At 56.3% G+C, this 22,255-nt stretch overlaps 3 protein-coding genes and 1 long non-coding RNA gene across 10 annotated transcripts; 2 read left to right on the top strand and 2 right to left on the bottom strand.

Annotated features, from left to right (window-relative positions):
* Positions 1-2,418: 2,418 nt before the first annotated feature.
* Positions 2,419-5,375, top strand: ZFAND2B (zinc finger AN1-type containing 2B). Of its 3 annotated transcripts, none has more exons than XM_044751359.2 (9): positions 2,419-2,709; positions 2,989-3,083; positions 3,309-3,440; positions 3,571-3,722; positions 3,977-4,069; positions 4,145-4,205; positions 4,291-4,358; positions 4,685-4,757; positions 4,978-5,375. In XM_044751359.2, the coding sequence occupies exons 1-9, from the start codon at positions 2,655-2,657 to the stop codon at positions 5,020-5,022; spliced, it is 774 nt and encodes a 257-aa protein (XP_044607294.1). In that variant the 5' UTR covers positions 2,419-2,654; the 3' UTR covers positions 5,023-5,375. The 3 variants fall into 3 exon arrangements, with proteins under 3 accessions (XP_044607294.1, XP_014711590.1, XP_044607295.1); XM_014856104.3 differs by having other exon boundaries at positions 2,434-2,709; positions 5,082-5,375; XM_044751360.2 differs by lacking the exon at positions 4,685-4,757 and having other exon boundaries at positions 2,434-2,709.
* A 121-nt stretch (positions 5,376-5,496) lies between these two features.
* ABCB6 (ATP binding cassette subfamily B member 6 (LAN blood group)) lies at positions 5,497-13,027 on the bottom strand. Its single transcript, XM_044751355.2, has 19 exons — positions 11,827-13,027; positions 11,362-11,499; positions 10,927-11,113; positions 10,609-10,710; positions 10,262-10,445; positions 9,547-9,668; positions 8,930-9,039; positions 8,676-8,741; positions 8,403-8,528; positions 8,189-8,265; positions 8,036-8,099; positions 7,854-7,939; positions 7,588-7,645; positions 7,263-7,367; positions 6,694-6,868; positions 6,436-6,548; positions 6,104-6,198; positions 5,964-6,032; positions 5,497-5,780 (listed from the first exon to the last, which is right to left on the bottom strand). The coding sequence occupies exons 1-19, from the start codon at positions 12,373-12,375 to the stop codon at positions 5,684-5,686; spliced, it is 2,523 nt and encodes an 840-aa protein (XP_044607290.1). The 5' UTR covers positions 12,376-13,027; the 3' UTR covers positions 5,497-5,683.
* LOC139041055 (uncharacterized) lies at positions 6,808-8,934 on the top strand. The gene is made up of 3 exons (XR_011495555.1): positions 6,808-6,947; positions 8,054-8,165; positions 8,638-8,934. It is a non-coding gene; the product is annotated as an uncharacterized lncRNA (long non-coding RNA).
* A 23-nt stretch (positions 13,028-13,050) lies between the features above and the next one.
* ATG9A (autophagy related 9A) lies at positions 13,051-22,240 on the bottom strand. Of its 5 annotated transcripts, none has more exons than XM_014856094.3 (16): positions 22,057-22,240; positions 21,002-21,059; positions 20,472-20,603; positions 20,309-20,352; positions 19,715-19,779; positions 18,776-18,937; positions 18,471-18,612; positions 17,491-18,239; positions 17,254-17,407; positions 16,971-17,150; positions 16,319-16,567; positions 15,939-16,117; positions 15,714-15,831; positions 14,744-14,966; positions 14,407-14,552; positions 13,051-14,124 (listed from the first exon to the last, which is right to left on the bottom strand). In XM_014856094.3, the coding sequence occupies exons 3-16, from the start codon at positions 20,572-20,574 to the stop codon at positions 14,119-14,121; spliced, it is 2,520 nt and encodes an 839-aa protein (XP_014711580.1). In that variant the 5' UTR covers positions 20,575-20,603; positions 21,002-21,059; positions 22,057-22,240; the 3' UTR covers positions 13,051-14,118. The 5 variants fall into 5 exon arrangements, with proteins under 5 accessions (XP_014711580.1, XP_014711581.1, XP_014711584.1 ...); XM_014856095.3 differs by having other exon boundaries at positions 21,002-21,056; XM_014856098.3 differs by lacking the exon at positions 22,057-22,240 and adding an exon at positions 21,597-21,964.
* Between the last annotated feature and the right edge of the window lie 15 nt (positions 22,241-22,255).

The following is a 22,255-nucleotide window of genomic DNA, read 5'->3' as shown; positions in this document are numbered from 1 at the left end:
TGAGGGTGGGTTGAGGGAAGCAGCTGCTGGAATTTCCCTGAAGGATTGGCCAAAGGTGTTCCATACACTAACAGAATATTTGGCTGAACTTTTGCATAGAGGTAGGTCAAGGTATTTCTTGCAGACAAGGTCTGGATTTTTCCTTTAAAAATTGAGTACTTTATGATTGCTCTGGATGTAGAATTTTTTTCTGTTTTATCTTTCAGCAATATATTGGAAAGTTACTTATGTTAAAATCTCTCTTTCATATCTAACCTTTCTATCACACTTTCGTTAATTCTAAGCATTGCCCCCACCCTGGTTCAAGCCGTCATCATCTCGTGCCTGGAGAAAAGCAGCAGCCTCCTACTGGACTCGCTTCCAGTCTCACACTTCCTCCAATCTGTTCTCCACTCCGAAACCAGAGTGGCTTTCCCAAAATACAAATCTGAACATGTCCCTCCCCTGCTTAAAGCTATCTATAGTTTCTCATTATACAGTCATGTGTTGGTTAAAGACAGGGATACATTCTGAGAAATGTGTCGTTAGGTGATTTTGTCGTTGTGTAAACATCATAGAGCACGCTTATACAAACCTAGATGGTGTAGCCTACTACACACCCACGCCATATGGTTCTAATTTTAAGAGACCACGTCGTATGTGTGGTTCATCCTTGACTGAAATGTCATTATGCAGCGCATGACTGTATTTATGTTGAAATTCTCAATACCAATGTTGCCCCCACTACCTGAGGTGACTTGGCTCCTGCTATCTCTCCAGCTTCATCTCCTGCCAAGCTGCCTCTTACACCCTAACATCCAGTGCCTCAAACTTTTTTAAAGCTCACCTAAAGGAACTTGTTTCCTCTTATCTCCAAGTCTTCGTCTCTGCTGTTTCCTCTGCAGGAAAAACACCCCCTTCCTTTCTCCCTTAGCCTTCACTCAGCCAACATCTGCTCACCTTTCAGGTTTTCACTTAAATAATACTTGTCGACCCCAGAGTGAGGGTACCTTAAATGTACTGCCATTTGCCCTGCACGTCCTCGTCTTTGCACGTATCATCCAGTGACAGGCACGTGGGAGGACCCTCAATATATTGTTGTTAAATGAATAAAGGAAGGAATTGGAAGGGTTCTCTTGGGTTTTCTGGAAGGAGTGTCCAAGCCAGCTTGGTGATTTTCACTTTAGGGGGAGCTGACTCCCTTTCCCCAAGCCTGAGGCTCGCGCCTGGCCCATCAGAACATCACATACGCTGGCCGCAGGTCACGGCTCGGCCGATGATCCAAGTCAAGGCAATCGGGCACAGGCAGAGCCAAGATCAGGCTTCCTGCCTGAGGAACCGGGATAACGGTTTTAATTTCCACTGGCCTTAGAGCTGTGAGGATGTAACAAGCAGACACAGAGGGAAGCAGAGCCAAAAGTTGGAGAGGGAGAGGGAAGGGAAGAGTGAGAGGGAGGAGACTGGCTCCTCATTTCCAAGTGTAGCCTGGGTTCTCTCTCCATTTTGAAGGACACCGTTCCACTCTAAGCTTATTTCGCTGTTTACTTGTCTGAAGGCCCAAACTTACGGGAAGACAGAGTGCAACCAACCCCACGCCTGAGGGACCAGAGGCACGTGAGAAGAAAAATGTGCTGAAGCTGGAAGGTCCCAACCTGGGGCTCCCCGAGGAAGCAGGACATCAATCCAGTGACTCTCACGCTTCATTCAAGAAAGACGTAATAAGAACTCAATATGCTTGGCTCATGTTTTTCAAAGTGTAGTACACGGATAATCTGTGTCAGAATTCTCTCAGGTGCTTCCTATTGAATCAGAAGCTCCAGGGCCCAGGAATCTGCATTTTGCTCACTCCGTAGGTGATTCAGATTCACACTGAAGTCTGAAAACTACACAGTTGTACGCACTGCGCTGGCTGCTAGGGACCCAACACAGAACAAGGTGGACGTCGTCCCTGGCTTCCCTGATTTATGGCGGGGGTTGGGGGGGAAGAAGGAACAGCGGATTATATTAGGCTGTGACGGTGCTGGGACAGAATCAGGGAGAACACAGCAGGTGCGCTTAGCTCACCCCGGGGAAGGTCCGGGAAGTCTTACAGAAAGGGCATCAAACCCAAACCCGGAGGACCTACAACTCTGGAGAGAAATCTGTACTTTAGAGAAACACGGGAGTCGGGAGGCCGCGGAGAGTCAGAGCAGCCGTGGCCGTGAACGAAAAGGCTACGGGGACGGAGGAGCGAGCAGCGGGCGAAGGACCGACCTCTGAAAGACCTCACGCCGCCCCAGCCCGCCTTCCCCGAGATATCTGTCCTCGCCTTCGCCGGCCCTGTCGCCCTTCGTGGAGCTACGCGCGCGGCCACCCACTTGCCCGGGACGGCAGTCGCTGCCTCGTCCTGCAGGGCCGGAGGGGGCGGGGCTTGGTCGCGGGGCGCTCCGCCCGGAGACTGCGCGGTGCGGGCCCGCCCTGCGCGGTGACGTCAGCGCGCCCGCGCGCGCCGCGGGAGGAGTGGGAGCCGCGGGCCGCCAGGCGCGGAAGCTCGGGTAACCAAGGCTGGGACGGGGAGAGGAAGCAGCGGAGCAGGGAGACCCCCAGAGGGCAGGGTCGGCGTCCGGACCCGCAGCGGGAGCCCCAGAGACGCTCAGCATCGCCTCCTCTCCCAGCAAGCCCCACCCGGCCCGGCGATGGAGTTTCCGGACCTCGGGGCTCACTGTTCCGAGCCGAGCTGTCAGCGCTTGGGTGAGGGGCGGGGCGTGCGGGGGGCGGGGCCGGCGGAGAGGGTCTCGAACTGCAGGTGGGCGGAAAGGTGGGCTCGGGGGCTGGAAGTGCGGCAGAAGGCCAGGGCTCGAAGTTGAGGGCAGAGGCTCAGGGGGCGTGGCTAAGGAGATAGTGGATCAGGGCAAGGGTGCAGTTTGCTGTAAACAGGGTGACGTTTTCCTTCCCCTGAGTGGAAGGCTGGAGTGAGCGGGAACGAGGTCGAGGTCCCGCTGGACCTGCAATCCGACTCACTCCCTGCAGATTTTCTGCCGCTTAAGTGCGACGCCTGCTCGGGCATCTTCTGCGCAGACCATGTGGCGTATGCCCAGCATCACTGTGGATCTGCTTACCAAAAGGTGAGGGGGCGGTCTGAGGGTGAAAGGGGGCGGCTGGAGGATGCATGCAGAATCTCCGGAATCCCTCTGCCTCCCGTTTCCTCTCCTTTGTTGTCTCTCTGAGGCTCAGTGCTGGGAACGTTGTTTCCTTATGCGTTTATGGGGGGCGTATCCAGGTTCTTTCAGGACCAGAGCTTTGGTTGGACTGGGAGTGGGCCACAGGCTGACCCCTGCTCCTTTACTTAGGACATCCAGGTACCTGTATGCCCACTCTGTAATGTGCCTGTGCCTGTGGCCAGAGGGGAGCCCCCTGACCGCGCTGTGGGGGAGCACATTGACCGAGACTGTCGCTCTGATCCAGCACAGCAAAAACGTAAGGTAAGCGTTGGAGGGGTTAGCCATGACCAGCTGGGACTACGGATGCCTGGAAACCTGAACAGCTGTTAGGATGGGGTTGGAGAAGGGGGTCAGAGTCTCAGCCGAGACAAACCTTCCCACTCCACCTCAGATCTTCACCAATAAGTGTGAACGCCCTGGCTGCCGGCAGCGCGAAATGATGAAACTGACCTGTGAACGCTGTGGCCGAAATTTCTGCATCAAACACCGTCACCCACTGGACCATGACTGCTCTGGGGAGGGGCACCCAACCAGCAGGGCAGGGTAATTGCAACCAAGTCCTCTACTTGCCTTTGGGATCATCTCATCCTTTTGGAACTGACTTAACCTCTATCATGACAAGTTGGGAAGCGACAACCCTGGCTCCTTGGCTAGGGGAGTCTTTTAGCTTCCTTTTCGAGTGCGTATTTTCCAGACTGTATGGAAGAACTCCCCTTCTGACTTCCTGGGTAAGGCCTGGGAGGAGCATGGAAGCTGGCTGTTCTGGGAGGCATGCCAAGAGTGTCTCTTCCCTACAGACTTGCTGCCATCTCCAGAGCACAGGGTCTGGCTTCTACAAGCACCGTCCCCAGCCCAAGCCGGACTTTGCCTTCATCTACCTCTCCCAGCAGGTAGGCCTGGCCCTTTCCCCTCTCCCTTTTTTCCCTTCGCATCTCTAACCGCAGCCTCTTGAACATCTGCCATAGAGCCAGAGCGCAGTCTCCATCACAGACAGCCCCTCCAGTGATCGCTTTGCAGAGTGGCTTGGTGAGTTGAGCAGAGGTCAGATGCACAGAAGCAAACCCACGGAGAGTAAAGTCCAAGGCAACTAGTCGTCTTTGTCCTTTTACAGAGTGAGGATGAGGCTCTGCAGCGAGCCCTGGAACTGTCCCTGGCAGAGACCAAACCCCAGAGCCCAAGGTACCTACTTTCTAGTGAGAGAGGGTGGGATGTGGGCAAGGGCTCGGTCTGGAGGGAAGTAGGTGAGACCATTCCAACCTGAAGCAGGATAATAGTTAGGAACTTGGGCTCAAAATCAGGCTTATGAACTATATGAGCTTTGACAAGTTCCCTAACTCATCAGGGTCTTGATTTCCTCTATAAAATGGGACAGTACTCATTAGCTACCTTACAGGGTTGGATGGAGATTGAGGTAATACTCAGAAGTGCCGGGCACAGTGGTGCCTAACAGATCAGGTGTTCACATTTTAGATACTGTCTCAACTTAATCTGTGCCTCCCTCCCAGTTCTCAGGAGGAAGAAGACTTAGCTTTAGCACAAGCACTGTCAGCAAGTGAGGCAGAATACCGGCAGCAGCAGGTATGAGGACTGGGTGGAGTTGGGGTGCTGCACTGGAGGGAGTAAGGAGTTTGGCGGGGGGTTCCTTCCAGTCGGTAGAGTTTTGGAATGGTGCTTGTCCTTTTGTTTTCAGTATGACTGCAGCTCATGCTGAGCTCTGAAGTGAGGACTGTGCCCTCATTTTCTTGATGTTGCACCCTGTCTTCCTCTCCTTCCCCTCCTTCCCCTCTCCTTGCTCCAGGCTCAAAGCCGCAGCTTGAAGCCGTCCAACTGCAACCTGTGCTAGGGCCTTGGGCTTGGGGAGGGAGGCTCAGCTGAGGAGGACTGTGGCCCCCACACCTCTAGGGTACACAGGGAGAGGAGGCCCAGAGCAGCTCGGAGTGAAGAGCGATGTGGAGGCCGCCTCCAGGGAGCATCAGGAAAAACAGCTTGTGGAGCTGAGCCTACAGAAGGCCCTGCTGGCTCTCCAGCTGCATGGGAGAGAGCATGAACTGTTCCCTGGTTGGGCCCTCGGAGGATGCTGGCCAGGCCCTGCTCCGTGTACTACGTCATGTCATCTCCCTTACACTGGAGCTGCCCCCATGTGGCAGGGGCAGGGAGGGGCCTGGAAGGAATAAAGGATCTTGGCAGTCAATAAGACATGCAAGTGGTATGTTTCTTTCTCCCTTCCAACCAGAAACAGAAGATCCTGTCAAGAATGTTCACCTTGACCTAAGGGGAGAGGCCCATAGCAACACCTCACACCACAAAGTCACAGTGATCCTAGCACTGTTCATACTTTTATTTCCCCCAAAAGTGCTTTTCTGAAAGGTCCCTTTCTCTCACTATAGCGAGCATCATACCCCAAGACCAGGCTCAGATATGCCAGGGAAGAGGGCTACATCTTATTCTCGTCGCAGTTTCCCTTTGGGAGGGCAGTGGCCACACTTCTGTCACCATGCCTTAGCCTAGGGCTTGGTGTCTTCAGAGGCTTCTTCCTGTCCCTGCTGCTGCAGCTGCCACATTTCAGCATACACCCCGCCTCGGGACAGCAGAGCCTCGTGCCTGGGCAAGGAGGAAAGTGTAAGTCCCCACTATCAGTTTGACCCCTAGAGTGCTCGCCACCAGCCCACAGAGACGACAGAGGGGATTGCCGAGGGCACTCTTTCAGCACCCCCTGGGATTCACAGCCTTCTCCTGGGGCCCCCAGTTCAGAGGCCTGCTCTGTCCTCCTGCTGTGTCTCTTACCGTCCTCTCTCCACAATGCAGCCATCCTTGAGCACGAGGATCTGGTCAGCACTGACTACCGTTGAGAGCCTGAGAAGTCAGAGATCAGTTCCCCACCACCCCACCCCAAGTGAGCCCCGCTGCCTGCTGCCCGTCCGTACCTGTGTGCCACGACGATGGTGGTGTGGTTGGCACAGACCTTGGCCAGAGAAGCCTGGATGGCCCTCTCGTTAGGCGTATCCAGCGCTGAGGTCGCCTACAGAGAGGCACTGGATAAAACCGCCCCTGCCACCCAAACGCCCCCTGGAAGGAGGACGCAAGCTGCTGGCTGAGGCCTCGGGAATAACAAGGAACTTTGAGCTGCAGAACTGCAAGGTGTTTTTTTGAAACACGGATTCATGATATCTATCCTAAATGAAAACAGTGCTCAGCAGGAATGGCGTGGGTGCAGGCAGGGGGGGAAGGAGGGGAGAGGGTTGCCCAGGGCCCTCACCTCATCCAGCAGAATGATGTCTGGAGCCTTGAGAATGGTGCGAGCGATGGCGACGCGCTGCTTCTCCCCACCGCTCAGCTTCAGTCCCCGTTCGCCTACCTCTGTATTGTACCCTGTGGACATTGCCCACCTCCCTCAAGTCACACGTGATACACTTGGTCTCTGTGACAGATGGGCAAGGGAGGGATGGCACAGAGAGCAGAGGGGGTAAGAGGACTAAACTGGGCAGGGGAGGGACTCTGTGCAGCGGAAACTCACCTTCAGGGAAAGCCATAATGGCATCATGGATGCCTGCAGCCTGAGCGGCGGCCTCCACCTCATCGTTTCCAGCTGTGATGCGGCCATAGCGGATGTTGTTGGCGATAGTGTCATTGAAGAGGACTGTGTCCTGGGGCACGACTCCAATGTGGGACCGGAGGGAGACCTGGGTCACCTGGGGCCAAAAGACCATATGCCCTGGCTTGTGAGGTCCCCCAGGCCTGGCAGGAATCACACGGGATGAGAGGCCCTGGGTAAGAATCCTGCCACCTCCCCGCTCCAATCCTAGCTGTGTGGGCAAAGCCCTTAGCCTCTGAGTCTGTTTCCCCACCTATAAAGAGAAAGTACGCTCGCTCTCCTCGCTTCCCTGGACTGCTGCATACCTCGTCTGGCACCATACCTATCATTGTCATGGCGACTTGACTTCTGTAGGTCACATGGTGCTGGAAAAGCAGATCTCCTGCCCCAGCTTTTTGCAGGAGTGACATCTCCTCTCTCTGGATGCCTAGCATTTGCCATTCTTTTACACACAGGCCTCTAAATTACAGTCTTCTCCCAAGCAACCTTACTTGTGAAATGTCCTGCCCGTCTATTCGGATGCAGCCAGAGCTGATGTCATAGAAGCGAAACAGCAGGCGCAAAATTGTGCTCTTCCCTGCTCCGGATGGGCCCACCTGTTGCATCGGAAACAGAGGGGAAAACAGTCTCAGGCCCGCTGGCTTTTAAAGCTTTCTCTCCAAGAGGCCACCAATGTTTGTGGAGGCTGCCACATTCTATCCTGTGACTTGTCCTGACACGGCTCTCTGACTCCACAGAGTGGGTCACAAGCTACCACGGGCCCTGCTATGAGGAAAGCTTGAGGAGTCTGGGCTAACTGGCTGGGTCTCCTCTCACCAGGGCCAGTGTCTGTCCAGGCATCACAGTGAAGGACACATCCTGCAGGGTCTCCCGCCTGCAAGGAAGAGTGGCACGGTCAGTGGGCCTGCTGCCCTCCCAGTGCCCCTTCCATCAACAGAGCTACTACCAGGCCCTGCCCCTGCCCCACTCGGGCCCTCCTCCCAGGTAGCGGTGGGCTGAGAAGCAGGGATGAGGGGCAGGAAGGCAGTGTGTAAACGGACAGTGGGAATGGGGCCTGTGGGAAGCAGAAGGGAGGGGCTCACCCACTGGTATAGCTGAAGTGCACATTCTCAAACTCGATCTGGCCCCTCTGAAAGTGAAGGGGCTCTGCTCCGGCAAGGTCCTTTACCTGGGAGAGTGCCACCAATGCATGCTGCTGTTATTAAAACAAAGAACACCACACAGGCCCCTGCTCCCTACAAACCCCACTCCCCTCTGCACTCACTTCTGTCTCCTCTTTCAGCAGGTCAAACATGTTCTCCATGTCAATGAAGTTGGTCTGGATCATCCTGCAGGAAGAGTGCTGGTTGTAGCTCCTCTGAGGAGCTGGGAGAACAACGGTGCACCCCGGACAGGTGAGGGCCAGGGGCCAGGTTACCTGTAGTAGGTGCCAAACCAGTTGAGGGGCACGTACAGCTGGATGATGTAGGTGCCAAACAGCACAAAGTCCCCGACCTGTGAAGATCCAAGGAAGAGGACCAAGTCACTGGAGGCCAGCGGGCTGTCACTCTGCCCGCTTCCCGCCCAGGAGCCTGGTGGCCTAGACATAGGGCCCAGGCCCCTCTTCCCTGTCCCCAACACAATTCCCTTACCTGTAGCTTCTGCTCAGTGACAAAGTATGCACAAAGCAAGGAGCCAGCGAGGAGCCCGAGTCCAATCACCAGGTTCTGGGTCTGATTTAGTAAAACCAGTGAAGCACTTGACTTCCACTCCAAACCCTGGGGCAATAAGACAGGAGGGAGGAATGGCACACACATGCCAACTGGTACCTTCAACCTCACAGCCCCCATTTTACTCCTCTTGGCCCTGGCAATTCTGCACCGCCAGGCCATTGTTCTCAGTAGGCCTCAAACCAGCATCCTCACCTGATATTTGATGATGGCCTCTCGATAGCGGTCCACTTCATAACTCTGCGCGTTGTAATACTTCACCTGATGAATCAAACCACTGTTGTGGCCGCAGCATTCAGCACCCGGACTCTTTCCTCCAGATTTCCAACCTCTCCTGCCCAATTTTAAAAAGCACACCTCGCACCCCCCAGCTCCTCGTCAGCCCCGGTGGTGCCAGGCAAACTCCACATCTCCGTGCCTCACACCACTGCCACTGAGGCCTCCGTTACCGTCTCGAAGTTTAGCAAAGAGTCCACAGCTCGTGCCCGGGTAGCATTCTCTTGTGTGTTCATAGCTCGTCGAAACTTCGTTCTCCACTCAGTGACCACGATGGTCAGGGCTGGAGAGTGACAGGAGGAGGGGGAGGGAGAAGAAGACATCATGATGTCACTCCCAACAGCAGAGACGGCAAGTCTGCTTTCTGCCACACACACACTAACTCTGGGCTACAGCCCAGGGACCCAGATTCCGAAGGGAGAGCTCTGTGTCCCAGACGTCTTTGCAGCCTGTGCAAAGCCTGATGTGTAAAAATGCTTTTGGTGAACAAATGAAGGCAAGCTGCATCTTGTGACAGAAATGAGGTTTCTCCTTGACCTGCATCCACAGCCGGCGCCCAGTGTGACCAGGACGCCCTTCCCCGGCCCTCCATCCAGGTTGAGCTAAGCTTCCCTTGGCAGAGGAGGAGCCCTGTCCCCCACCCCGCCCATCACATAGAGGAGCAGCACAGCCTGGTCAAATCCACTGGGCTACAGCCTCCCAAAGCTGCGTCCCCTGAGCCAGGGCAGCGCTCATGCCAAGGGGAGTCCCTGGATGGTTCAGGCAGACGGTTTCACCAAGCAGCACTCACCGAGGTAAAGACTCATGCACAGGAACACAATGAGGCCAAACCAGGCGTTGAAGAACATGCTGAAGTAGATGATGCCGATGATGATGTCGGCCAGCGTAGGGATGATGTTGAACACCAGGTAGCTAGGAGGGCAAGTCAGGTGACAAAGAAAGGTTCAGGGGCGTGGAGCCAGCACCTCTACCTCTAGGCGTTTCAGTATAGTGTTCTGTTTCCAACAGCAACAGACTAGAATCAAGTTAAATGCCCTGCAAGAGGTGGATGGCTAAATAAGCCATAGCATGCCCGAACTACAGAATGCTCTAGATCAATTATAATGAATGAGGGAGATCTTCATGCACGGATGAGAGTATGTCTCCATAATGTTTTGTTAATAAAGCAACTCTGAGAGTGACGCCTATGTCATGGTACCATTTGTTTTAGTAAAAACCTCCATGATACCACGTTGGTCCTGAGTCTGCAAACATATATGTAAAAATGCAAAAAACCAGAACTCAACACACTAAAAGGAGTGGGAACCTCTGCAGAAGTAAGTGGAATTCAGAAGAGATTTGCTCTCCATCTACTTTATTTGAGTTGTCATGAGCATTTATACATTAATCTCCTAACTTAAAAAAAACAAAGATGGAGGGACAGCTCCTCAAGCTGGGTCTGGTCCCTGACAGCGCCTCCATCCCTGCTTCTCCAGCCCCACCCTCCCTGTTCTCTGGCTTGGCACCTGAGCAGCCCTGTGACACTGGACGTGCCCCGGTCCACAACCCGCAGCACCTCCCCTGTGCGGCGCCCCAGGTGCCAGCGCAGGGAGAGTTCGTGCAGGTGGGAGAAGAGGCGCAGCTGCAGCCGCCGCGATGTGAACTGCTGCACCCGGATCCACAGGAACGTGCGCAGGTTGCTCACGAAGCCTGCGGGAAGCCAGAGGAGGCCTCAGTATGGCTCGGGGGCCAAAGGACATCAGCCCAGCACAGGATGTGAAAGGGGCAGGGGGAGGAATGCCTGTGCGTAGGGCACTACCAGGAGGAGGGGAGGGGCTAATATCAACCAGGGTGAAAGCAGAGTCCCTCAAACCTGTACCACCGGTGCCACCTCCCTGGAGGAACTTGAGGAAGACATAGGTGGTGACAGTCCAGGCCAGGGAGCTCCAAGGTGCCTTCTCAGTCAGCAAGTTCACTATGGAGAAAATGAGTCAGAGCCCACATATGGCCCCTAGGACTCTCTTCAGGAGAAACTGCCCCAGGCACCCACCACAGCCTCTTTCTGACTACCCAGCTCCCACTCTGTCCCTAGGTGAGCTAGCCCCCAAACCCGTGCCCTCACCCCCCACCCCCACCCAACCGGGCCGAGGAAGGACCAGAGCGCTGAGCTGGCCTTCCTTTTCCCTCTCACCTATGTCCCTATAGAAGATGGGGACCAACACATTCAGTCCCCGGTCCAACCCCATGAGCCCCAGGCAGACAAGCACAATGAGCTGCAGAGCTGGACTCCCCCGGGGCCACAAGTAGCAACTCAGTAGGCGGAGCTTCCTGCCAAGGTCTCGCCAGGTAGACTCTGGTGGTCCCTCTGCTGACTGCACCTAGGATGGTGAAATGCATGGGCGGGGGGAGCTCAGAAATCAACAAGAAGTGCACTAGCCAGAGACCCTCTAGGAAAATGTATGGGATTACAGCTCACAGGTATCTTAGACCCACAAGTGATGCCTGATGGGGTCAGAAAGGCTAACAGTGCAAACTGAGATTTAGAAAAGAAGTAGTTTATTATAGTGGGAAGAAATGATGATGGAATGAAATTGATAGACCCTAAGGTTCAGAGATTGAGGTGTACCTGGTTCCTCTCTACATCTTGATCCTCCTCGTTGATCCGCAAGGTGTAGGACTGAGGACGAAGTCCAGGGGCCCAGAGCCCCAGGACAAAGAGCCCTCCAGAGACCACATACCGCAATACCCACAGGCTAAACTGAACCTACAATGAAACATGTGAAGAGAGGATCAAGGAGGGCCAAAATCCTATTGTCACTACAGTACTTACAGTAGGGCTGGGAACTGGTGTAAGGCACACACCCAGGTCCTCCTCAGGGGCCCAGCATCTACTAGACTTAAAGAAAAGTCCACAGTGACTCAGCACAGACACGCCCCACCAGCTGGCTATCGGCTCCCCGCTGGCGCCGGCCTCTCCCTTCTTCCCTTCCTTAGAGGCATCCCAAAGCGCGGAGCCAGTACGATCAGACATGCCGTCCTTTTTCCCAGCCCCTCTGACCCGTGCTTCCCCTTTCCCCACGAGGTCCCTCACCTGCTGGCCCAAGTCTGCCCTTGCCCACCACCATTGTGGGCTGTTCCAAGACACCAAGGCCAAGTTCTCGGCTGCAAATGCCACAGTCCAGAGGAGCAGAAGACCCGCGCTGTGCCTGAACTTGATCCAGATGCCCATTGCTAGCTTCTGCCGCGCCTGGCTCCGTTCCACCACGATCAATCCCAGGCCACAGGCGCTGGCCAGAGTCCCCAGTACGGAAGCCAGCAGTAGGTAGCCTGGCAGTGGGGCCCCCTGGGCAGTGCCCACCCGGCCAACCAGGCCGGCTAGGGGCAGCGCCACCTGAAGTGTGGCCAGGAGCAGCTGCAGCCCATAGGGAGCGACGAGAGGGCCGGCCCCCCACGATAGCGCGTCGGCGCCAGGGGGCCGCTCCCGACGCTTGCAGGGAAGGACCAGCACCAAGGCCAGAGCCCCGAGGCCCAGCAGCGTCGAGGGCACCAGCGTGAAGAAGAAGCAGGGACTCAAGCCACCCTCCGCCCAGGCCGGACCCACGGGCCCTTCGGCCTCGCAGTAGTTGCCCACAGTCACCATGGCAATGCGTGGCCGCCGGCCGAGGCTGCGGGGACTGCGGGTCGGGAGAACGGGACCGGCCGCTCGGGACGGGGGATGGAGGCTGGGGCGTCTCGGGTCATGGAGCGGCGGGGCGCCAGGCGGCAGGGGTAGCGGCAGGGACACACGTGGACCCCACCACACTGCCCACTCTCTCCGCGCACGCGCCGCCGCCACGCACTCACGCACGGCACGCACGCCGGCTCCGCTCGCCCGCCCCTCGTCGCGGCCTGGGACCCTGCTTCCAAGTCCCGGTGGCCAGGAATGTGGAGCGTGCGACTCGAGCCGCTTTCTTCCGCAGCAGCCCCGCCCGCCTGGCGGCCCCCGTCCCTACACAGGCCCCCATTGGCCAAACGTCTCCGAGGGGGCGGGGGGAACGGTGCACGCGGAAAAGGCAAAATAGAAGGGCGGAGTCGGCTTGTCCCTGGCTCAGGGTGGGAAATCTGACCGCACGTCTGGCTGGAGACCTTGACCTCCACGGAACCGTGGGTCGGAAGCGGCCCGTCTGCTAGCCGGCCAGCTAGGTATACCCGAGCGACGGCATGGGCCCACTTTACTCCAGGGCCCGGCCCAGTCTCAGTCACCTGGGGGATCACACGCACCCTACTCCGCTCGTTCCTAGAATCCTAGTCGCGCGAGACAGCGAGCCGCAACCGGTCAAAGTCCCTTCTTTATTAAGGGTTATCAAGCTGTACACGGTCCCCACCCGACTCCGCTTTGAGCTCGGCAGCGCAGGTCACCGCTCACCCGCAGCAGACCCCAGCTGGGGGAGGGGGGCCGGAGGGGAGGAGCTGGGTCCCAGCATGCAATGCGGCAGCCCAAAGCCTAGGGCGAAGCCGTCCTGTCGCCCCTCCATCCCCCTCTAGGGGACATCGGGAGGCAGGTGAGAGCTCTCTTGCTGGGAGGTAGACAGCCAGGGGCACACTCCAGCCCTGTCAGTCCCATGTGCAGGTGGTGGGGGTACAATAAGCAGCAATGGGGGCCAGGAAGGCCTCAGTCTCCCAGGGGCCCATCCCCAAAGTTGGAGAGGGCAGCAAAGAATTTCCGTCTTGCTCCCGCAATTTAGAAACTTTCCTTCTTAGTGTCAAAAGATAGCATGAGGGGAACTGGGAACTAGAGCCTCCACGTCAATGCAAAGCAAAAGCTGAACAGAAGGGGAGCAAGCGAACAGAACGTGAGCAAGCGGCACACACATGCCAGAGATGTGCAGGAAGCAGGAGAGAGGTGAGCAGGCTGCAGCACTGGAAGAGAACCGGGGGGGTGAGGTAAGGGCCACAGCCTGAGCTGCTCATCTGTTCAGGGTGGGGGGAGGGAGGCTGCAGAGGTTGAGGGTCCAGGCCAACCTCCCCACGCCACAGTTGGCACAGGGTCTCCCTGCTTGGCAGCTTCTGTGGTGGGCAGTCCTCTGGAGACTTTCAGGGCAGGGTGCGAAGGTGGCAGTATTGGGGCTGGGCTGGGGACGAGTTTCTAGCACCACACTCTGAGCCAAGGGGGGTCCTGGGGATGAGGCTAGAGTCCTGTGTGCCCTGATTCTTAGACCCCCAGTTTCTCTCCTGGGGCTGTGGCAAGCCCAGTGTTGGCACCTCCCTTGGCCAGGCACGGACACACAAACACCACACACGTGGAGCCAGGCGACACTCAGAGGAGCCCTCCATGGCAGGCGGGTGGGATGGCAGGGCAACAGTGACCTCCATCCTGGGGCATAGGGACCCTTGTGAGCCTTGTCTACACCTGTGGAGAAAAAAGGACTGGTAGTGGAGATAGTCTTTAGCTATCTGCTTACCCAAGAGAAGGCTGGAGATAAAGGAAAAAGGAAAGCTTGATTCTTGGGGAGGTGAGTGAAGGGAAAATCAAGCCCTGGATTTCAGAGGACGTGAGGGAAAAAGGGAGTGTATTTTGGAGGGGAGGGTGCAGTATCTTTGTATGAGAGGCCCGCCTTTCTTCGCTTGAGAAGCTTTGACTTCAGCCTGGAAGTTACTACTGGCAGGTGTTCTTGGGTCCTGGAACCCTTACCTTGTGCACCTGAGGGGGAAGCTCATCCTCTGAGCCCTCCTCAGGCACGGGCTCTGGGTGCCTTGATGCTGCCTGCCCATCTTCAGCCCACCCTCCAAGGGGCAGCCGAGAGAAGTGAGAGGGAGCCCGGGGCACTGTGCCAGGATCTAGAGACACAAGTAAACATACTCTTAGAATGAACACAAACAGGAACAAGGACAAGAGTTCTGGGGCTGCTCAGGGTGCGGGGTTAGTCTCCTTGGGCCTGGTCCCTCTGACCTCTTTCCTCCCCTAGAGGCCATGGGAAGAATCACCCTACCCTGAAGGTTCTGTGTTGTCCTCTACCCCCATTTGATACCTGTAATGCCCCCATAGCGCCTCTGGAAGGCCCCCTGCAGGGCGGTGGTCTCAGGTGCTCCAGGCCGGGGTGTAGCACAGGGATAGCTGGCAGAGCGGGGGATAGGTTGGGGGGCCCGGGCACCCTCTCCCGCCTCTTCAGGGGCGCTCTCCCCACTTTCATCACTCTCCCGGCGGTGCCATACATGCCGCTCAGGTTCAGCCTGGGCCTGCTGCTTGTGGAGCTGAGAAGTGGAAGACTCGTTAGTTGGGGACAGAAGGATATCTGTCTGAAACAGCTGCCCCCACCATGGTTGTGGCCAGTTCCTATTTATCCCGCCTCATCTAGAATCACTGACCCAGAGCGCCTATTGTGTTATTAGGTGTAACACACGTACGATGTTTTACAGGTTAAATTCTCAGCAGGCCCCTGGAACAAGCCTGTGCATAGATTGTAATAGTTCTCATTTTACCTGGTCATTTGATTCAAGAACAAACTGGCTATGGATCTAAGTGCCAGGCACTCTTTTAGGTGCTGGGGACATAGCAGTAAACATCACAGACAAAAATCCCAGTCCTGGGTTGGGGAGACAATAAACAAATAAATAAGGAAAATATACAATATGTCAGATGGTGCTAAATGTTATAGAGAAAAATAGAGCAGGAATTTTCAGGAGGGTGGGCGAGGAAGGCTTTTACTCAGAGGGGACAATGAGGGTCTCATGGGAAAGGAGGGAGCAATAGGGATTTCTCGAAGAATTGGATTTTTGGCAGGGGAAACCACAAGGCCACCAGTGTGTAAAGGCCCAGGATGAGAGTGAGCTTGGCTAAAATGGATGGTAAGAGGATATATGTGGAATGGACACAGCAGAGCAGATAAATGGCAGAGAAGGGACCGGAACCCAGGTCTGGCTTCTTCACATCTACAACCCTCTATTCTATTTTTCAGCTGCCACCTGGGTTCTCTGCCCTCCTCCTTCCTGCCCACTCACCTGGTGCATATAGAGGGCATGCAGGCTCATCTCGGTGGATGCATATTCTGACAGCACCAGACTCTGCAGCTGTCCTTCCCACACACTGCTCCCGGAGCTGGCTGTCCTGGCATCCACCCTGTCCCTCCCAGCAAAGACAGACAGCGGTCATCAACATTTCTGAAACCCACACAAATTGCTAGGGGCTTCTGTGGTGCCCTCCCATCTTAGCCCACCACTACTCACCCAGAGCCTGTCATGGTGCTGGGAGCCCGGCCCGTGGGCACCTGACCAGGTTGCAGAGGGGAGAAGGAGCGCAGGGCAGAGGCAACTTCAGCCCTGTGCCTGGAGCCCTGCAGGTCTCTGGGCAGTGGGGGACCCCGGCAGGATGAGCCGGCTACCACATTTGCAATAAGGCTCAGTGGCTGTGAAAGAAAGGGGTGGGTAGAATTCTCAGGGTAGGAGGGAGGCCTCTGGGTCCCCCGGTGCTCTGCACGTTAGAACCCAATGGCACAGACTGAACAGACAGAAGGAAACCAACAAGGTAGGCCCTTCTACCCCATGCCCAGTCCTCAACTCCCAGCTCTTGGAGTCTGCCCATCATCTCCCAGTCCCCAGGAACACACCTCAGACTCAGACTGTAAAGACTGGATGGATGTAAAGAGGGCATTTTCAGGGAGCAGACCCCCTTGGGCAAGGCCAGCAGCTGCTCCATCCCGCTGAACTTGCTCCTTGAGGAAGCCTAGGAAGGCCGTGCTCTCACGTGGTGGCTGCCAGCCAGGGTTGGTGATGGCAAAGTGCATGAGTGACAACTCTGTCTTCCCATCCTCGGCTTGCTGGTACACTGAGGCCTCTGTCTGCCCACCGGACAGCCACTGCACAAGGGAGGCTGCCATGAACAGGGCTGTCCTCTCACAGGAACCCTTTTTCTACCTTTTCTCCTAGGGGGGAGGTCTTGCCCCTGGAGGACAGAGACCACAATGCACTGTTGTGTCTTGTCCAGGGTCCCTGGTGCCAACTGCTGGGGTGGCCACATGATGGGCTAGTTGCTTGGTTTGTGTCTTTCTCAAGGGAGCCTGGCTAAGGGTAAGTGTTTTGGGCTAAAATCCAGCCCAGGCTCCCATTTACCAAGCTGTGTGTATCCTGGTACAGGGCTGCCCAGAGGCACGGCTTCCTTTCTGTGCTTTGTTGGCTCAGAAGGGGTGCCTTTTTGCAGTCTGCCCAAAGACACTGTACCAGCACTGCCTCTGGCCATCTGCCCCCCTCCTCTCCCAGTACCTGGGGATGCCCATGCTGGCGAACATCCATCTGAGCAAAGGAGCAAGTATCCCCAACACCAACGACCTCCACGGTGAAATTGCGGAAGAAGTCTATAATCTCCAGGGCCCGTGGGCGCAGGCAGAAGATGAGGATGAGGGGTGTGACAATGGGGCTCAGTAACTCCTCCAAGATGAACACCTAAAAGAGAGGGGACCACGGTCACAAGAGAGCAGGAGGGATCCCAGCCCTCACCACCGAGCTGTCAGCCAATCTAGCAGGCCCTAACTCCAACTCCACTCACTGCCTTGTACTGGAAGAGCTGAGCAAACTCGTCCCGGGTCTGCGAGCGGTGGGCATTACCCTGCCAGTGGTCAGGCATGTAGTGGATGTGAGCGAGGATCACGCGCAGCAGCTGCTCAGGGCAGAACACCATGTGCTGGTCCGGGATAAAGGATCTAGTGGGATCAGGGTCATGGTGAGATGTAAGCCTTTCCCAGGAATGCTAGTCTGCTTGCTCCCACCTGCTGCCCTGGCCCACCTGCACACGGTCACAGTGACCCCCAGGAGCGTGACGGTCGTGAGGACATGTTCCACAGCCAACACATCTTCGTCATAGATGGTGAGGGCAATGAGCACGGCCAGGATGGAGCCAGCGAAGAAGGCGCCATTCTTGGCCAGCAGTGTCAGCAGAGGTGACAGGAAGCAATTCATGTACTTGGAGGCAGGCTTGTAGCCACGGTTCAGGCGGGACTGCAGCTCATGCTCCAGCTCGTTGAAGTGGCGGAGGTAACAGCGGCCATAGAGTGACCAGCAACGTGCTCCCAGGGCCCCGGGCTCCCGCTTCAGCACCTCGGCGTAGCTGAAGAAGGCATACAGGATCTGCCAGATGAGGATGAGGGGGCAGAGCAGGAAGTTGGCGATGCCAATCCACAGGATGCGGTTGCTGAGGCGCTGGGCCAGCTCTAGCCGTTGTCCCCCGCGTTTGTACTCAGCCTTGAGGCTCCATTCATTGAGAAACAGAGAGCCAGGTCCCCAGAAGAGGATCAGCTCGAAGTTGTACTTGAGGCCCCGGGTGAAGAAGACAGCCTCCCCGAGGCCGGGCAGGCGGAAGCGCAGTGGTAGCAGAGATTTGTTAACCAGCGCCACCATGTAGTTCTGGAAACGGAGGATGCGGTGGTAGATGTCCAGCTCTGTCAGCTCGCGCTTGTGGATGCAGATCTGGTGCTCTTTCTGGGTCTGCACAATCCGGGCCTGCACTTCCTGCCATGTGCAGTATGGAAGGGCAGACTGTGGAGTAGAAGAGACAAGGTAAAGAAGGTGGGCTTGTTGCTTCGGCCACTTGCCCTGCCTTAGCTGCTCAGGGGTCCTGTACTTAGCTGAGGGGAGCCTTTAAGCAGATGCTCCCTGACCTGCCAATGACGGATGAGGATGCCTGATGCCCAGGAATACACCCTGCCCTTCCCAGGCTGCAGAAGATGTCTCGGGCCGTGGTGCTAACTCCCAGCTCCCCAGTCTCACCATGGGGATACGCAGAGCATGTAGGTAGAAGGAGTGGATCTCCCAGTAGCAGCAAATGTTGTAGATGAACTTGATAAGCCGGTGGATCCAGAAGACAGCAGCGATGACAAGGATGGTGATAAGGGAGCCATTTTCCTGAATCCTGATGGGGAATAAGGAAGGGAGGAGGGGTGACCCTTGAGGAGTCTTGGCAGACATGTTGCTATCCTGAAGGATTTGGCCTGAGTCTGTGCTCACCCTCCACTGCATTCCCCACCTGCTAGCAGAACTACAGACCCTGGAGCCCTCTGCCTTGCAGCCCTTACCTGGCACTACAGACTTGGGCAGGCAAAAAGGCGTCTGGCAGAGTGACCTTGACAGGCTCGGTAGGGTGAAGACTGTGGTTCACCATCTTGTTGGCAAATAGGATGTCGTAGTCCACACAGCTGACCAGGAAGGTGGTGAAGGCAACCACAAAGAGGAACTGCCTGGGGAGTTGGGAAGAGTCAGAGAAGCACCGGTAAAATAACACGGGAAAAGACAAGAGTCTGGAAGCAGCGGAACAAGATTGGGGAGCAGCCTCTGGGAAATGGAGGGGCTGGAGAACTCCCAGTGGGCTCTCTCTACTGCTCAGCCCTAGGGGACCTTCTCAGACCCAAACCAGCTCCTATTTTTGCACTAGCCTCAGGTGCCACAGAATCAGCCTGCTTTCCTCCCCTCAGAGTAAGCTCTGCCACCACTCTCTCAAAGGCCTCGCGATTGTGGTCTCTGGTCCCCAGGCTCTGATTTCCTTTTGAGATGGTACTTAGAAGCCCTTTGGGATCTGAACTCTTTTCTTACTAAGGGGAGATTTCCCAACTCCTTCCCCTTTGGCGAGGCCACATGGCTCCCTCCTCTTAGAAGGATCCTTGCCCAGCAGCAGGCCTAAGGGACAACAGAGGCAGAACACAGACTTTTCTCAAGTAAGTGGCTGGCATCTCTGAGACCTCCTGACTCAATCAGGCCCATTCCTTTGGAGCTCTGATGAAAGGATCAAGTCTAAGTTCTCTTTGTGGAAGAGAGAGGACGTGGAAACCTTTCCTTATAAGGGAGAGAAAAAAAGCGGGGCTGTAAATTTTGGTGCCACACCCAGTCCCTGAACTATAAATGTCTGCAGAATTTTGAGCCTAGGACTGAGCTGCACTGGCAGGCAGGGCCAGGGGGCTGAAGGACAGGAGACTGAGATGAATTCCTTCAACATATCACTCATCCCTTCTCATACTTACATGAGCTCAAAGATCTCTCCGATGAGCATACAAGTGAAGCCATTCTTCTGGTGTAGATTATAAACGTGTAATCGTTAAGAAAAAGTGGCTGGCAGAGACAGCAGTTAAGAGCACAGACTTTGGTGTCACATACCTGAGCTTAAGTCCTGGCTTTATGATGTTCTGGCTGCGTGACTTTGGCCAAGTTACTTAACCTCTCTCAGCTTTTGTCTGCAGTGGTAATACTGGGAATAATAGCACCTGCCCCATAGGATGTTAGGTCTGAGATAATGCATATAAAGTATTTAACACAGAGCTGACACAGAACGAGTCAGAAGACATTAGTTATTACAGTTATTAGCATCCCATCAGAAAGGAGGATCACCCTTAGAGAGGCGCCTTATAACTTAACATCACAAAGTGCAAGGCATATAGCTCTTTGTAAATGTGGGGCATCATTATTTATAACGATCATTATTTCCCCAGCCTCTTTCAGGCTCAAGAAGAGTTCTACCCGCCTTCTAGGGAGAGTCAAACCCACCCCAACTTCCCATCAGGGGACTGGCTTAGAGAGGGGCTAAAGATCTAGCGCTCCAACAGAGACATGAAGGATATTCGAGAGAAGAAGAGGTCAAGGTTTTCGATGTGGTGCCAAGGTGCTGTGGGCACAGGAGCAGAGATGTCAGGGCCCTTAAGAAATGTGAGCCCTTGCTCCTCAGTGTTCTCCCACCAACTCCCCCCCACGACCCAGCTCTGGCTGTCATGTCCAAGGACTCACACTTGCTCCCCTCAGGGACGTGCACCAACAGGTCCTCCTCCCCCGGGGGCGAATCACTGTAGGAGGCCTCTAGGCGCTGGTATTCAGTGTCAAACTGCGCCATCACCACCGCCCCCTGTCCACCTTGTCCACCTGCCGGGAATGAGGAAGAAACCCACGTTCAGACCCCAGTAGAGCTCATCAGCTGCCCTGCCTGAAGGAGTGAGCAAGAATCCTTGGGCTTGGTCTTCACTACCAGTCTGCTTGGCTCAAAGGCAGAGGAGGAGGAGTAACCAAGGAAAGCAGCAAGCTCAGGGTTTGGGAGGCCTTCACTGACCAATGAGGTCAGTCATTCCCAGAACCTTTAGGCCTTGCTGGCCTGAAGCCAGACTCTGCCCCTTTGAGGGGGGTGCTGTTTCATCTTCTATTCAATGGAGAGAAGGGGCCCTCCGCCTCCCCTCCAGGGTTTGGGAGAAACCCTGGTCTCCCCAAAGACTAGCAGTTTGGAAGCACTGTGTAAACCAAGGTTTGAGATAAGCACGTGGCCCTACCAGCTCCATGGACAGTGTCTGCTCCACTTCAGCCGTTGACGCCCTGGCTCTGCAGCTGCTGGAGGAGAAGGTGTCAGGCCCCAGAGAGCAGGAAGTGGGGAGAGAAAGAAACCCAACTCTCCCACCACCACCCCCCGGATCCTCCACTAAAGAGGAGGCCAAGCATGGGGCAGGGAGGCTGCAGTGGGGAAGAGGTACCCTTTCAACCTAGGGCTATGCCCACTTCCTCTGGTTGTATTATACAGGGCCACTCATCCAACTCTAGCATCCCAAGAAGTGGCTTACAGAACCTGTGAAGACTGAGTCAGTACAGGCCTGAGGGCTGGCCGCCCCTCTGGACTGTTTCTCCATTACCCCATGTCAGCCTCAGAAATTAAGCCTTTCAGGGTCCACAAAGCCCCAGACCCCAAACCAAGAGTCTTTTCTAAAGAGCATCTTTCTGGTCAACCCCTTCCTCTACTTCCCAAGCACCAAAGGCCCAGCAGGCAGGCATAGCTCCTGGATGGAACATCCCTAGTGGGTCAGTGTAGACCCAGATCCTGGGGGAATTGTGGGTTCCCTAAGTCCCTGGAGCCAGGGTCTGGGTGGCACTCACCCAGTCAGTGCAGACCCTAGGGCCGTGGAGTACATCCCAGCCTGGCCCCGGCGAGATTCCCTGGGTTGGTGAGAGCCCTGGGTCCAAAGGAGCTGACCAAGCCCTCAGGGAACTCACCCCTCACCGGGTCACTGTGGACCCTGGGCCCCTGGAGCCCGGGCTGGCCGGGCCTGGGCTCAGAGGCGCCTGCGGATGTTGGAGGAATGGAGCCAGCCCGACAGCCAATACCCCGGGTGGGCTGGGTTGCGTCCCCACACCCAGCCGCCACGACCCGAGCCCAGTGCGCCCTCTGGTAGGCCGGCCCCAGGCCAAGGGCTCGGCTCCCAACAGCGGACAGTCTCGTGCGCGGCCTCGCCGCCAGCGCGCCCCCGCCCGCGCGCCCCCGCTATCAAAACATTCGGGCGGCGAGCCTCCGCCCCGCCCGCGGCGCCCCTTCCCCCGTTAGCAGCTGCGAGCTCACTTAGGGCTCCGCGGGCACCCCTGGCAGGCCCGGCCCGGGCCCTGGGATTCCAGTAGCTCGTCTCGCGTCTCCCCTCAGGAACGGTGACCTCGCTGATTCCAGGGGTTCCGTCGGCTCCGCTGGGCTCGGCCGGACCGAGCACTAGGCCGGGCGTCTGCCAGTCACTGTCATCCGCAGCTAGCCTGGCCAATGAGCAGAG

Source organism: Equus asinus, chromosome 19 (assembly GCF_041296235.1).
Source record: "Equus asinus isolate D_3611 breed Donkey chromosome 19, EquAss-T2T_v2, whole genome shotgun sequence".
NCBI lineage: Eukaryota > Metazoa > Chordata > Mammalia > Perissodactyla > Equidae > Equus > Equus asinus.
This window is presented reverse-complemented; position numbering and strand designations above follow the sequence as displayed.

Bases quoted from the DNA above. Each gene is read 5' to 3' on its own strand.
- ATG9A (XM_014856094.3), bottom strand. From the start codon at position 20,574: ATGGCGCAGTTTGACACTGAATACCAGCGCCTAGAGGCCTCCTACAGT. The intron at 19,780-20,308 runs ATATCCTTCATG...TAACGATTACAC, and splicing joins TTGACCTCTTCTTCTCTCGA to GTTTATAATCTACACCAGAA. The intron at 15,832-15,938 runs GTGAGTAGTGGT...TGGGAGGGACAG, and splicing joins AGCACCATGACAGGCTCTGG to GGTGGATGCCAGGACAGCCA.
- ZFAND2B (XM_044751359.2), top strand. From the start codon at position 2,655: ATGGAGTTTCCGGACCTCGGGGCTCACTGTTCCGAGCCGAGCTGTCAG. The intron at 3,084-3,308 runs GTGAGGGGGCGG...TCCTTTACTTAG, and splicing joins GTGGATCTGCTTACCAAAAG to GACATCCAGGTACCTGTATG. The intron at 4,070-4,144 runs GTAGGCCTGGCC...CATCTGCCATAG, and splicing joins TCATCTACCTCTCCCAGCAG to AGCCAGAGCGCAGTCTCCAT.
- ABCB6 (XM_044751355.2), bottom strand. From the start codon at position 12,375: ATGGTGACTGTGGGCAACTACTGCGAGGCCGAAGGGCCCGTGGGTCCG. The intron at 10,446-10,608 runs GTTTGAGGGACT...GGCTTCCCGCAG, and splicing joins AGGTGGCACCGGTGGTACAG to GCTTCGTGAGCAACCTGCGC. The intron at 8,529-8,675 runs GTGAGGATGCTG...TTATTGCCCCAG, and splicing joins AGGCCATCATCAAATATCAG to GGTTTGGAGTGGAAGTCAAG.